Below are 16,087 nucleotides of genomic sequence, written 5' to 3'. Positions count from 1 at the left end.
TCCAGGCACTTATTGACTCTGGAGCTGATGATAATTTCATTGACTGTAACTTAGTTTCACGCTTCAAATTACCCACTGTAAAGTTACATCCTCCCAAGTCCGTTCGCTCTCTCGACGGGGGTCACCTCGCTAGTATCACTCACCAGACTTGTATGTGCGCTCTGAGTCTCACTGGTAACCATCTAGAGACTATTAGCTTCTTTGTCATCCCTTCTCGTTCGGCGCCGGTGGTCCTTGGTCTTACTTGGCTCAGACAGCATAACCCTGTCATTGACTGGTCTGTACTTAAAATTACCAATTGGAGTGATTTCTGCCACTCCAATTGTCTGCGTTCCGCCTCGTCTCCCAGTTCTCACCCTGTCGTGTCGCCACCGGTTCCTCCCGACCTCTCTTTTGTGCCCGAGCAATATCACTCCCTTCACCAGGTTTTTTGTAAGGATCGTGCCATGTCACTTCCACCCCACCGTCCTTATGATTGCGCTATCGATTTGTTGCCAGGAGCGCCACTCCCCTCTTCGCGCCTTTATAATATCTCTCTGCCTGAGCAAAAGGCTTTGGAGGATTACATTTCTTCTTCGCTCGCGGCTGGCCACATACGTCCCTCCTCCTCACCCCTGGCGGCAGGGTTCTTCTTTGTTAAGAAGAAGGACGGCTCCTTGCGACCCTGCATCGATTTCCGCGCCCTTAACAAAATCACGATAAAGAACAAATATCCTCTGCCCCTGCTCGACGCTGCCTTCACCCCCCTCCATAGTGCTGTCATGTTTACTAAACTGGATCTACGCAACGCTTACCACCTTGTGCGCATCCGTGAGGGCGATGAATGGAAAACTGCTTTCAACACCCCGCTGGGACATTTCGAGTACCGCGTCATGCCGTTCGGCCTCACTAATGCACCCGCCGTTTTTCAAGCCCTCATTAATGACGTATTACGTGACATGATTGGACGTTTCGTGTTCGTCTACCTCGACGACATCCTCATTTTCTCCCCCTCTGCCTCCGCTCACTTCCAACACGTTCGCCTGGTGCTCCAGAGGCTCTTAGCCAACCGTCTGTTCGTTAAGGCTCAAAAGTGTTCTTTCCACTCCTCCTCCGTGCCATTTTTAGGGTTTATCGTGGAGAGGGGCCAACTCAGACCCGACCCCGCCAAGATCCAGGCGGTGGCCGAATGGCCTACTCCTACATCAAGGAAGCTTTTACAGAGGTTCCTGGGATTCGCTAATTTCTATAGGCGCTTTATCCAAGACTTTAGCAAGGTCGCGGAACCTCTGAACAAGCTCACATCCTCCAAGACACCCTTTTTATGGTCCCCTGCGGCCGACGCGGCCTTTAACCACCTCAAATCATGCTTCATTACCGCTCCTTTACTTGTTCACCCTAACCCTTCTCGCCCCTTTCTTGTTGAGGTGGACGCGTCAGATACGGGGGTCGGGGCCGTGCTCTCCCAGCGCACTAGCACGGACCAGAGATGGCACCCTTGTGCATTCTTTTCCAGACGTCTGTCCTCCGCCGAGCGTAATTATGACATTGGCAATCGTGAACTCCTGGCAGTCATCCTCGCCCTGCAGGAGTGGAGGCACTGGTTGGAGGGGGCGGCTCACCCTTTTGTCATTGTCACGGACCACAGGAACCTGTCCTACATCCGCTCCGCCCAACGGCTGAACCCCCGCCAGGCACGCTGGGCCCTCTTCCTCACTCGTTTTGATTTCACCCTCACTTACCGCCCAGGCTCCCAGAATGGAAAACCCGATGCCCTGTCCAGGATGTTCGCACCTCCGGTGGAGCCCCGCCCTCGGGAGACCATCCTACCCGAGTCCCGCATCCTGGGATCGCTCCAATGGAAGGTGGAGAGGCGGGTGAAAGAAGCAAACAGTCAAGCACCTCCGGTCCCTGGCTGCCCACCCAACCGTCTGTTTGTTCCCCAAGACCTTCGCTCGGAAGTCCTGGTTTGGGCTCACTGTTCCAAACTCGCCTGCCATCCGGGGGCTAGACGCACCGCCTTTTTGCTTGCTCAGAGGTTCTGGTGGCCATCCCTGCACTCCGACATCAGGCGGTTCGTAGCGGCCTGCACCACCTGCGCTCGGAACAAGTCCTCTAGTCTGGCATCGGCGGGGTTGTTGCGGCCCCTTCCCATTCCCTCCCGCCCGTGGTCTCACGTGGCCATGGACTTCGTCACTGGACTACCAGCTTCGAAGGGCTTCACCGTCATTCTCACATTCGTCGACAGATTCTCGAAATCCGCTCACTTCATTCCGCTCCGCAAGCTGCCATCGTCCATGCAGACAGCCCAACTCTTGGTCCAACATGTGGTGCGTATCCATGGCATTCCACTGGACGTGGTATCGGACAGGGGTCCGCAATTTGCAGCAGCCACTTGGAGGTCATTCTGCAAGTCTCTGGGAGCCACAGCGAGCCTCTCCTCTGGATACCACCCACAGACCAATGGCCAGACGGAGCGAGCAAACCAGGACTTGGAGGCGGCCCTGCGGTGTGTATGCCACCAGCACCCCACTTCCTGGTCCCTCCACCTGCCGTGGGTGGAGTACGCCCACAACACCCTCGTTTGCTCCTCTACGGGCCGCTCTCCTTTTCACGTCGCCCAAGGATTCCAGCCACCCCTGTTTCCCACCCAAGAGGCGGAGTCCTCCGTGTCCTCGGTGGCCTCCCTGCTACGCCGTGTTCACCGGGTATGGCGAGACACTCGGGCAGCACTTGTGCGGTCATCCAGACGTAACCAGAGGGTGGCCGATCGTCACCGCAGACCAGCTCCTGACTACAGGCCCGGTCAGAGGGTTTGGTTGTCGTCTCGGGACCTCACGTTGGCTGGTGGATCCAGGAAGCTGTCCCCTCGGTTCATTGGTCCCTTCGAGGTGGTGCGCATGATCAACCCTGTGTCCGCCAGGCTCAAACTCCCTCCGTCCATCAAGAGATACCCAGTGTTTCACGTGTCCCTCCTGAAGCCAGTTGCCTCCTGCGAGCTTAGCCCTCCACCCGTGCCTCCACCACCCCCCCGGCTTCTAGACGGCCATCCGGCATTCGCTGTCAAGTCCATCCTCGACGCCAGGAGGCGTGGCAGAGGGGTGCAATTTCTCATAGACTGGGAGGGTTACGGCCCCGAGGAGCGTTCGTGGGTTTCGCGCGCCCTTATCCTTGACCCGTCCCTCATCTCCGACTTTTATCAGAGATTTCCCGATAAACCAGGTAACCCGGTAGGCCCGCCCGGTTAGTTGGGAGGGGGGAATACTGTCACGCCATTGCGTGACACCATCTTACTGCTCCTGGAGCAGCCTACTGGTTTTGTCACCATTGGCACTTGCCTGCCACTCATGCTCTCTCTCTCTCCCCTCAGGCCCCAGTTCGCCCTGATGGGAGGAGCTACCCGGCCAGCCACAGGTGTTCTCAATCACCACCTTCCATTTAGGCACACCTGTGGCAGCAGGAAGGCGTCGTAGTATTGTTCCACATGGACGCACGCCACTTGCCTGTTTGGACCTGAGCCCTTTGCCGTCTTTTCCACCACCACATAGTGGTGCCAAGTCTCCTGCCCGACGCCTTCCTGCCAGCCAGGTAGCTGCTCCCTACCGGCACTAAGAAGTTAGTTTTGTATAGCCTTGCTAGTCTTTTTCGTGGTGCCTTTTCTGTTTGCTCTCCATTTTTGCACCATAGTTTTTTGTTGTCACTATCCTGCTTTTTGAAGAGGCAATAAAGACCTTTTATTGCAAACTACTCCTGCCTGCGTGCTTCTCTTGGGTCTTACCCTCTCCTCGGCGTGACACAAACAACCATTCACACTCACATTCATACCTATGGACAATTTGGAGTCGCCAATTAACCTAGCATGTTTTTGGAATGTTGGAGGAAACCGGAGAAAACCCACGCATGCACAGGGAGAAACACAGAGATGGCCGAGGGTGGAATTGAACTTGGGTCTCCCTGCTGTGAGGCCTGTGCGCTAACCACTTGTCCGCCGTGGTACAATTTTACTTCATTCATTCATTGTCCTAACGAGGGTCGCGGGGGGTACTGGAGCCTATCCCAGCTGTCTTCGGGCAAGAGGCGGGGTACACCCTGGACTGGTGGCCAGCCAATCACAGGGCACATATAGACAAACAACCATTCACACTCACATTCATACCTATGGACAATTTGGAGTCGCAGATTAACCTAGCATTCATTCATTTTCTACCGCTTATCCTCATGAGGGTCGCGGGTGTGCTGGAGCCTATCCCAGCTGTCTTCGGGCAAGAGGCGGGGTACACCCTGGACTGGTGGCCAGCCAATCACGGGGCACATATAGACAAACAACCATTCATTGGAATGTGGGAGGAAACCGGAGTACCCAGGAGAAAACCCACACATGCACCGGGAGAACAAGCAAACTCCCCACCGAGATGGCCGAGGGTGGAATTGAACTCTGGTCTCCCTGCTGTGAGGCCTGCGCGCTAACCACTCGTCCGCTGTGGTACAATTTTACTTCAATCAATGAAAACCACTACTTTGTCTATTTTACTGCAGAACAATATCTTGTGTTATGTCTTCCTCTTTGTTGCCTGAGTGGCTGTTTAAATTGGTTAAGTCATTACAAAGTTTCTCCCTCATGTTTCCAGTAATGATGTTTCTCTAACCGACGGCCAGATCCGAAATGGTGCAGGAGGGGGACATTACAACAGTAATCACATGCAGGCAATTAACTGCTGATTTTCCTGCTACTAACAATAACTTATTTGCTTATGATTCCAAATTCTATTACTGCCTACATCTGATTAGAAAGCAGGATTCACCGCAATTGTTAATGGCTTTGTACTTAACACGAGGATGGGAAAAAGGATAATACTCAGTTCTACTGTGTTCATTTGGAATGGAGTGGGAATCCACAGGCACAGATTGGATGATAACACTTGCTGCTGGACGTCCCAGTCCTGACTTAGTTCTACGTACAGTCCAAGTATAATTCATATAGCAGTTCCTCACTGTTTTGGAGTTGACTATGACCTATTATGAGTCCAAAACAAGATTTTCCACTGAGTTTCCACAAGGTGGCAGAAGTGCATTTGATAGCAGCTCGGCATTTGAATTTGAATGGAAAACCCAACGTGACGGCAAGCAGGAAGTGTAAGAACGTTCAGTTCCAAATGTAAACATTTTTAAGAGTTCATGGTGTTGCATTTGTAAACAAATTATTTTTTGAACTTTTTGTGTTGTTTTTGTTGTTTAAAAGCAAAAAAAAGTGAAAATTATGCTGGAAATTTATCCTCAGAAAATGCAGTTTTTCTCCCTTTTTTGGTAGTTTTTTGTTCTAAAATGGCTGGTACTGAAGGGGTTGTCTTTTGAAAAATGACTGGGAAAATTTCGATTCTTGGCTGCACGGCGATAGAGTGGTTAGCGCTCAGGTCTCACAGCTAGGAGACTCTAGTTCAATTCCACCCTCGGCCATCTCTATGTTGAGTTTGCATGTTCTCCCCGTGCATGCATGGGTTTTCTCCGGGTACTCCGGTTTCCTCCCACATTCCAAAAACATGCTAGGTTAATTGCCGACTCCAAATTGTCCATAGGTATGAATGTGAGTGTGAATGGTTGTTTGTCTAATATGTGCCCTGTGATTGGCTGGCCACCAGTCCAGGGTGTACCCCGCCTCTCGCCAGAAGACAGCTGGGATAGGCTCCAGCACCCCCCACGACCCTCATGAGGATAAGCGGTAGAAAATGAATGAATGAATATCTTTAATGGTTTTTAAAAGCAAGAATGTGGTACATAAGTTCAAATTTGTCAATGCAAAAATGTTAAAATCAGCACTAATTTTACAAAATAAAGATTTTAATTTTAACACCCCCGCCTCTGGCTTAAAGACAGCTGGGATAGGCTCCAGCACCTCATGTGACCCTCGTGAGTATAAGCGGTAGAAAATGAATAAATGAATGAATGCAGGAATACGTTCTGACTTATATTAAAACATGACTTACATCACAGTCTATTTGGCCAGCTTTGGCTGGGCCTGGGACAAATAATCTAAATGTGTATTATGGGTGGTAGGGGGATTCTTGACTCTATTTTCACAGACAATAAAGGCAAAATAACCAGAAATCATTTTTTGCATGTAAATATGCCACATTTTCTCCCCCAAATGAACACATTTTGAAATGAAACAGAATGATTAATCACATTTCTGGGCCTGGGCCTTGGACAAGATACCCGTTTGTCCCCCCCCCACCCACTTGTATGGGTTCTTTCATTAGTGACCGCTAACTGTGACTGATAATGAACAATAATACAATCAAATTATACGTTAAGAGTACCCATCAGGAGTTATGTGTGGTCAGTGCTGAGAAAATCATTGGCTAGTTCATTTTTAAACGTGTTAAGTGGGCTTATTAGTCATTACCGGCTGACAGTCAAGTGATTAGCAATATAGCGTTGCGGCGCCAATGTGTGGGTGCGTTTTATTAGCCTGCGAGCTTGTGTCTCTTGTCATCACCACTTTTTTTTTTTATATTGTCGAATGGCAATGCTGATAACAGGCTGACTCAAATGTTTAAATCTTTGTGGGGCCCAGTCGAGCATATGGATGACTTTATCAAATGCAATTTTTCATACTTTCTGCAATCTCCCCTGTGGCACATAAGAAATCAAGTTAGTCCCCCCACACTTGGTCTCTTCTCTTGTTGGTTGCAGAATCTGTATGAATCTCTGCTTCACATTCTTCTTCCATCTTTATACGTTTTCAAAAGTCCTCCTCCTCCTCCTCATCTCCTATCTGGGTTTTGAAATATTGATGCAGGGTAAATGACATCAGTAGTCTGTTTCAGAGAAATGATGCCGCCCAGCCTCTCCGTCTCGGTTTTCTCATTATTTTCACCCTTCTTGAGTTTTCATAATGCCTCCATGCTTTATTTATGATGGCTTGTGGGCTCAGGTTTGTGTTGTTGTTGTTGTTTTCTGTTGTTTTTGACACCTCACTATTTCTTTCCTGCTCTTTTACTGTGGATATTTTTTCCATTTCTTTTTTTTTTCCTTACATTTTGAATTAACACTGGCAAACAGAAGAGTAATGATCTCTTTTGTTTGGAAAAAAGCCGGCTCTGAGGTAGGCCCTTATTAATAGCTTTCCAGCATAAAATGACTTCTGAGTATGATTCACACTCCATTGCATTCATACAACATAATATCCAGTGAGAAAAAATTAGAAAATTATAATTTTCTGTTCAAGTGAAGTTAAATTATGACCCTTACGGTTCCTGTTTTCATGTATTAGCAAGCTAATATGCTGCTAAAAAGGACATTTTGTGATGAAAATACATTAAGAACACAGTTATAGTGTATTAATAACACAAGATGCGTGTCATATTAAGGTAACTGGAAAATGTATGCAATTTTTGCCGTAAATTCACATTAACTTTCATTTGCGAATACAATGTCTTCGTCTCCCAGTCGGGAAAACACATAATTTACATTCTACAATTCAGCAAAATAAATATTATTATTATATGCTCACCCCAAAGAAACCTTTTAAAGCAGCTGGTGTCTCCTAGTGAAGGGAATGACATAATAAATATGTGTGAAAAGATCTGATGATGAAGGTTTACTCACCCAAGACTGGGCGACGCGTCATTGATTCATCTGAACAAGCTTCGAAAATGTAGGGTATTTTTTGAAAGATTATACTCTTACCATTGTTATCATCTTGTGGGATTTGTTTGAGATCTTTGTCTCGATGATTGACACTCACAGCATTAATACAGTAATTGCTAATTAGACTAAAACCTAGTTAAAATTAAAATACCTCATTGGATATCACATGCATTGTACTTTTTTTAAACTGTATTGTTGTTCAATTTCATGCATTCTGCTACTCATGAAGAGATTAGATTCCGCCATCTTGATATTCATGACCACATGCACAGAAGAACTCACTTCCAGATTGAACATCTGGGAATAATGAATTCACAGAGCATCGCAAACTTTGAATTACACAATCAGACTTTGGGTCACTCCAGGAGGGTGATGCCCACTCTGGGGGGCGTCACTGATTGGACACCTCGGGTGACACAGTTGATGATGGATGGCACGGCATGCCGACTTTAAACGGCCTTCAACTTGTTAAACACTTGACCACCGTTTGTCAGATAAGTAAAAACATTGATAATAATGAAATTGGATACGACACGATCTCCGAAGCTGAAATATTTTAAATTGCTTATTATTTGTAGTATTAACTCTCCAACACACCATGAAAAACAAGTACAAAAATGGACAATGTTCAGTTTCTGAAAAGAAAAACATTTGTCATTGATAACAGTTGTGATGATTGGACACCACATATTTTTTTCTTAGATATGAATACATAGTTAATATTCGGCCCCATAACTATAACCCAGCTTAGCCTAGATGGTGTGCACTTCCCACATTAATTAACGCATGTGACATGAAAAGTTGCTATTATATTGGGTTTCCGAACTTTCTATACTTGGTCAGAACTAACAGTTGTGATGATTAGACACCAAATCATTTTTTAAAGATATGAATACATAGTTAACATTTGGCCCCATAACTATAACCTCGCTTCTTGCTTTGTATATGGTGTGCACTTCCCACACTAATTAACGTGTGTGACATGAAAAGTCGCTATTATATTGGGTTTCCGAACTTTCTATACTTGGTCAGAATTAACAGTTGTAATGATTGGACACCAAATATTTTTTTAAAGATATGAATACATAGTTAACATTTGGCCCCATAACTATAACATCTCTTCTTGCTTTGTACTAGATGGTGTGCACTTCCCACACTAATTAACGCATGTGACATGAAAAGTTGCTATTATATTGGGTTTCCGAACTTTCTATGATGATGATGATTGGACACCAAATAATTTTTTAGATATGAATACATAGTTAACATTTGGCCCCATAACTATAACCTAGCTTCTTGCTTTGTAGATGGTGTGCACTTCCCACACTAATTAACGCATGTGACATGAAAAGTTGCTATTATATTGGGTTTCCGAACTTTCTATACTTGGTCAGAACTAACAGTTGTGATGATTGGACACCAAATCATTTTTTGAAGATATGAATACATAGTTAAAATCTGGCCCCATAACTATAACCTAGCTTCTTGCTTTGTAGATGGTGTGCACTTCCCACACCAATTAACGCGTATGACATGAAAAGTCACTATTATATTTACGAATATACGAACTTTCTATACTTGGTCAGTATTAACTGTCAGAACCGCTGTGTGTATTTTGCAAACAGCACATCAATAACGACTAAAAATGTCAAATAGAATAAAAGATAAAAATCTCTGCAGGTTTGGAGAACGTGTCATATTGATTACACTGGTTTATTTCAACACAATTATAAATTTGTCTGTGGGAAATGCATTGTGGCTCTTTTCTCTCAAGCTTCTTTTCTACTGCAGAGTATCTACTCAGGTAGACACAGACCACACTTTGAAACCACAACGGTGGTTTCTGGATGCCGTCAGATCCTAATATTTATCTCCATAAAATGGCCAACAGACTCAGGCCTATGGTCTTGCAAAACACAAGACCATAGGCCCAGACTGCCGGGTCGGTCTCCTGTATCCTGTTTTCTTTCCGTCCCTGCACTCTGCCGTTCTATCTCAACTCAACCAGTCGAGAGAGTCAGCTGTTTCACAGAGCTTGGGTTTTGTTTGAGGTTTAATCCCTCTAAGGAGTTTTTGCTTGCCCCTATCGCCTGGGTTCCAGTTGATTCTCTCTAATGTATAAGAAGCATGGTTCTAGACCAGATCCATGTGTAAAATGCACTGTATAAAATTGACTTGACTTGTGTAGTAAGAAGTGGTGTTCAGTGATTGTTGTCTACATGTAGTTGAAATAAATTATAAACAATTGTTCCATTTTGTGTCTTTCTTTGACTGATAGGTTTAATACTCTGCATCAGTGATATCACTTGTGAGGGAGTACTGTTGTGAAGTGTAAAACAGGACTCCCCAAACAAATCCAAGTCCAGATGTGGCAACCCGAGTAGGTACAGTGTATTTGAAAAGAGGCTTGAGAACAAAACCAAAAAGTGAGTGACAACAATAAGGTGTTGTGGTCATGTAGGTGGTCAAATGTTGTCCGTAACCTTTGCTGACTTTCTAAGCAATAAGAACAGCTTACATTGAATGGATCTAAGCGACGCCAATTATTGCAGCAAATAAGAAGTCCTGGAAGATCAGCAGACAGGTTACAGATTTAACAAGAAAAAGGCGGTTCAAAATATGTTGGCACAATGGCACAGCTCACAACGCCATCGGCGGTAAGAGATTAACCCTGGTATGAAATGGCAAGGCGAAAATTTGCTGATTGGCTGATGAACCTGTTACCGAGCGGAATCTGGGTATTTGGATATTCCAAATGGCGGCTCTTACCACAACGGATATCCGGACCCGTTTTGATGGCCTCCTGTTTTCAGGAGACGTGGGGCTCTCCAAGTTGTTGTTTTTCTTCCACCAACCAAGCATAAGCACACAACATGAACAAACTTACCAGCAGGGTCAGTGAAAAACAGCAACAAAATCACGGATTTAAATAATACATTTAAAAAAAAAGCTATTTAGAGGAGATATTTTGAATACGGTAGGTAGAAAAAGTGTGAGGTTGGCTGAGAGATTGTGTGTATTTTCTGGACTTGTGTGGGAGGCAATGTACTGTGGAGTGTACAGAACTGTACGTGAGAGATATAATCGGAGTGTGAAGAATGTGTGAAGAGTATGATGCCAGCCACTGCGTGTGGGGTGTCATGTTGTTGGGTGCATTCAAGGTTCTTTTACCTCCATGAGCTCTGCATCTGGACTGGCACAAAACAGGTTCTTTAGCGCGTTGCCTGATTGGTCCTGTGGACCTACGAGACAAAGCAATCATCTCACACTGATCTTCAAAGTGCTGTCTTGTCAAAGAAGGACGTTTTAAGATTACAGGCAGCTGGGATAGACTCCAGCATACCCCTGTGACCCTAATGAGGATTTAACCAAAATTATCAAAATTTTCGATCTTAACCAAAATTACCAACATTTTCGATCTTAACCAAAACCCACACTGTAGCTAAAAATTGTGACTTATTTCAACTTCTGCAGCTTTAGTCTGTATCTTTATTTATATAAATATCGCCCCCTCCCTCTGTGCCATGAAACTCATTAAAAAAGCTCACTCTGATGACACAAAAATGACATTCATATATACCCCTGCGACCCTAATGAGGATTTTCGATCTTAACCAAAATTACCGACATTTTTGATCTTAACCAAAATTACCGAAATTTTTGATCTTAACCAAAATTACCAACATTTTCGATCTTAACCAAAACTAAGCTAAACTAAGCTAAAGTCTAGTAAAAGTGACTTATAGAGGTTTATTTCTTCTTCATGATACATTTTTTTTGACTGATGCAACTCTATAGCGACTTACTGTACTGAAAATACAGGAATCTATCATCTATTCTGAAAGATGCTGATAAAGTATCATGATCCTTACAGTACATTACCTACATCGCCTAATGCATCTGACATTTGCAAAAAAATGACATTCATATATACCCCGTGACCCTAATGAGGATTTTCGATCTTAACCAAAATTAACAACATTTTCGATCTTAACCAAAACAAACACTGTAGCTAAAAATTGTGACTTATTTCAACTTCTTTACAGCTTTAGTTTGTATCTTTGTTGATATAAACATCGCCCCCTCCCTCTGTGCCATGAAACTCATAAAAAAAAGCCCACTCTGATGATAGTTTGATACAAGTAAAAGTGACTTATAGAGGTTTATCTCTTCTTCATGACACATTTTTTTTGACTGATGCCACTTTGTAGCGACTTACAGTGCTGAAAATACAGGAATCTATCATCTATTCTGAAAGATGCTGATAAAGTATCATGATTCTTACAGTACATTTCCTACATTGCCTAATGCATCTGACATTTGCAAAAAAAAATGACATTCATATGTGTAGGAGAGTGACTTACTGGTGGGGATATCGGTGGGCCGCTCTACCACCGAGGGTCTCTTCAGAGCAGGTTTAAGGGGCTTCTGTGGAATTGGACGAGTGGGGCTGATAGATGATTCTTCTGTGGATATCTACACACACAAACACACACTGATATGTGAGTCATGAACAAAACCTAAAAACTATTTTTAAACGTTTTAAAATTCATACTGACTTATCTGATGATTTGGCTTGTGACAACAGTGATTTGGAATGAGATCGTGAGCTTGGTGAACTTGCTAACTGGTAACTTGCTTGTTGGACTTGCTAGCTTATGTTAATTTACAGTAAATAAACAAGATATTCAATTCAATATGAATCAGGGGGCTGTAAGGAAGGGGTCCCCAAGCAGGCGCAATTATTTTTTGGACAAATTAATAATTTGTAGATGAAATTTCATGTGGATGGACAATATTTAATTCAAAAAAATATCCTGTTAGAAATCCCAAATTTTTTGCATGTTTAAGTTGTTGACTCCTCCCACTTTGTTCAATGGTCCTGGAACGCACCATCTAACTTTGTTCCACACTGAACAAAGTGTTTTTCTTTAAAGGTACATCGTGTGTTCCATTTGAGTTGATTAGTGTCGGTTTTGTTTACACTGCGAGTTAGATACAAATCTGTGATGTTGACCTCTGAACTAGCAGTTCATATTCCCTATAACCTCCGACCTGGAAGCGGACCTCCTGACTTGTTCGTAGGTGGTCGTCCTCGCAGTCAGAGTTGGACACGACAGACATCCGCTTCTTCTCTGCTGCGTCCCGCTCTCTGATGAAATCGAGGCGGCGAGAGCGACCAAGCTGGAGGGAGAGCAGCGACTGGAGCTGAGCACGCTCAATGGAACCCAAGAGGATCATGGATGCTGTGTGAGAAATAGATGAAGGGCAAAAAGGTAAAGACTAATATAAAGGACGCCAGAGGGGTTGCTAGAAAAGGCATTGCAATGAGTTAAGAGGCAAGGCAGTGACTAGCATGATGAATAGGACAGAGAGCATCAACCGGGAGAATGAAAACATAGAACGTCATCAAATAAGGAAGCGTAGAGGAAAAAAAAGGCGCTAGAGAGGGAAGCAATTGCAGTGTAGGAAAAAAAAATATCTAACACAGAAAGTCATTCCTCATTTATTGTGGTTATTGATTGCTTACCATAATGAGAGCCCTCCAGATATGAAATAACATCCCTATAGTCATCTTTATAGTCATATTACCAAATATAGCAGATAGAATCACAGAAAATAAGCCGTTTAAAGGGGACCTGTTATGCTCTTTGTTTGGGCTTTTGTATGGAGTTGTGGACTCCTATAGAGTCATTCATTTTCTACTGCTTATCCTCACGAGGGTCGCGGGGGGTGCTGGAGCCTATCCCAGCTGTCTTCAGGCGAGAGGCGGGGTACACCCTGGACTGGTGGCCAGCCAATCACAGGGCACATATAGACAAACAACCATTCACACTCACATTCATACCTATGGAGGTAATAATGCTAGATAATGTCGCTCATTCAAAGGGTTGGATGAAGATAAGAGCAGAGGGTCGTCCACCCAACTTGTCAATCTTCCAGGATGCATCGCTCAGTGTGTGCTCTCACACAAACTTCTATAGCTACCCTAGCAAGCGTCATAGAAAAACAGATTGATGTGACTATAGGGGTGCTATCATATGATCTCTAATAATGAAATCATATTTAGAAAGTCATTAACTTAACTTAATGGACAATTTGGAGTCCTGGCATGTTTTTGGAATGTGTGAGGAAACTGGAGTACCTGGAGAAAACCCACGCATGCACAGGGAGAACATGCAAACTCCACACAGAGATGGCCGAGGGTGGAATTGAACCCTGGTCTCCTGGCTGTGAGGTCTGCGCGCTAACCACTCGCACGCCGGGCAGCCTATTACATTCATTAAATATTTAAATTTAATTGCGTGTTTATGTTTTTTGGGGTACAGGGCTTTAGGTTAAATATATTTTATTCATAGAATGTTGGACCACAAGACAACAACAGCACGTCTCTGTCTCTCTTACCAGCTGATTCCACCAGAGCCAAAGTTTTGAGGTGACCCGTCAGAAGGACATTATGCAGGTCTCTGTAGCAGCAGTTGAGCGTGATGTAGCGCACGTCCCTCACCATGATGTCCTCCACACGGATATTGTACTTTCTGAGCAGACGGACAGCAGAAGAAACATTAAAAAAAAGACCAATTTCAGCTATGATAGTTTTAACATTTGATCGACATTTCATGACACTAATTTTTTCCCCATGTATCTGCCTTAATTAATATTCAATCTCATAAGTGTAGCTGACAGCCCCAATCATTCTTCAGTTGACTGGTCAATCTAGAAAAAAAAATGTTAAGAGCCTCGACATGTCATTCCGGATGTTAGCGGCAATGACGGCATTGCCAAGTACACACTTGCATCAGCAGAACTGTACACCACTCATAAACACTCAGCTCTCTTCCTGTCCATGCTTGCCAAAAGTTGCAAACGAGGCAGCAGTTGCTTGTCGTTTCAGCTTCCAAGCCCCCGCGACTTGTGCCAGCAAACAGGTTCCGGCCAACACTGCTTTGCTTGCATTTTCAATGGAATACATTGCCCTCTCTTTCATACAAAGTCAACCTAATGACAATATACTCTTCAACGCAAGACATCTGAAAGGTTGAATAAGCTGGTGGTCAACATCTGGATCACCGTGTTTTTGACAAGCCGATGAAGCCTGATGGATGCTCTCTGTGAGCTAACTATGAATTATTTTTCCTAACTAATTATCATGTGTCAATTCCACCCTCGGCCATCTCTGTGTGGAGTTTCCATGTTCTCCCTGTGCATGCGTGAGTTTTCTCCGGGTACTCCGGTTTCCTCCCACATTCCAAAAACATGCTAGGTTAATTGGCGACTCCAAATTGTCCATAGGTATGAATGTGAGTGTGAATGGTTGTTTGTCTATATGTGCCCTGTGATTGGCTGCCGACAGCTGGGCCAGGCTCCAGCACCCCCCGCGACCCTCGTGAGGATAAGCAGTAGAAAATGAATGAATGAATGAATTATCATGTGCATAGATGGAGATGAGTTGTCGAGAGGGGGTTCACTCTTGGAGTATGTTTTTTTTGAAAAATGAAAATTGCTGGCTCATGAAAAAATACAAAACTCAAACGACTAACATTTCAAGTTTCTGCTTCTTTCATTGACAGTTCTGGGTACAGTACAACATGCCAGTGTACTTGGGCCCCACTATTTCCTCAACGCATGTGAGCTTGATGCAATAACTCACGGGTACTCATGGAAGACTTTTATTTCACTTACTGACACATTTCACTAACTCACTGGTACTGGAGGAAGACTCAAAACTTGAATGTTGTTGGTACTAGTGGTGTGTTGGTCATGAACAAACGGGTCAAAAGAACTGGTTCTTTCTTTGTGAACAGAATGAATGAGGTCACCGCCCCTAAAAATACCCGTTTAGTCCGCTCAGTTGCAAATTTTTTTTTCTTGATTGGCTGGAGAGTCAGTTCAACGTTCCTTTTGCAGGACGGGACAATCTTCGTGCTTGCCTGTGTTATCCTATCGTCACGCCTCGCTCTGTGGGTGGGTGGGGTTAGCTGACTGAAAGACCCGGAACCGAGAGACACTGTCGGAACTGGTTCTTTTGACCCGTTCGTTCTTGACCGGCACACCACTAGTCATCACATGTTGTTGAGTCGGAACGAATGTGAACATGAGTGAACGGACTGACTCGACACAGCTGCCCGGGTCCATGCACCAGAGGAGATCACAGGCTAATGACCAATTGAATGAAATGAACGGATCTTTTTGGTGAATGAACCAGAATGATCCAGTTCACTGAAATTAACGGTTTTGCCCACCACTAGTTGGTACTCAACGAAAACTTGAGCTTCACTGATTCATGGTTACTCAAAGAAGATTTGAGTTTCACTGACTCACGGGTACTCAGGAAGGCTCCAATTTCGTTTTGACTCACAAATACTGAATGAAAGTCAAGTTTCAATGACTCGTGTGTGCTTGACGAAGGCTTGAGTTTGATTTGGACTCATGTTACACACGGGTACCGGAGCACGACTTTT

At 44.5% G+C, this 16,087-nt stretch overlaps 1 protein-coding gene across 4 annotated transcripts in view; it reads right to left on the bottom strand.

The window, feature by feature from the left end:
- clcn2c (chloride channel 2c) overlaps positions 1-16,087 on the bottom strand; it is an 89,874-nt gene that overhangs the window by 14,599 nt on the left and 59,188 nt on the right. For 3 of the 4 annotated variants that reach the window (XM_058080043.1, XM_058080040.1, XM_058080042.1), the window contains 4 exons: positions 14,031-14,164; positions 12,681-12,871; positions 11,990-12,101; positions 10,798-10,868 (listed from right to left, as the gene is read on the bottom strand). In XM_058080043.1, coding sequence (XP_057936026.1) covers positions 10,798-10,868; positions 11,990-12,101; positions 12,681-12,871; positions 14,031-14,164 — 508 coding nt within the window. The remainder of the gene's footprint in view (positions 1-10,797; positions 10,869-11,989; positions 12,102-12,680; positions 12,872-14,030; positions 14,165-16,087) is intronic. The other variant, XM_058080041.1, reaches the window with a different exon arrangement.

This window comes from Doryrhamphus excisus, chromosome 8 (genome assembly GCF_030265055.1).
Source record: "Doryrhamphus excisus isolate RoL2022-K1 chromosome 8, RoL_Dexc_1.0, whole genome shotgun sequence".
NCBI lineage: Eukaryota > Metazoa > Chordata > Actinopteri > Syngnathiformes > Syngnathidae > Doryrhamphus > Doryrhamphus excisus.
Note: the sequence above shows the minus strand (reverse complement) of the source record. Positions and strands in the feature narration are given on the sequence as shown.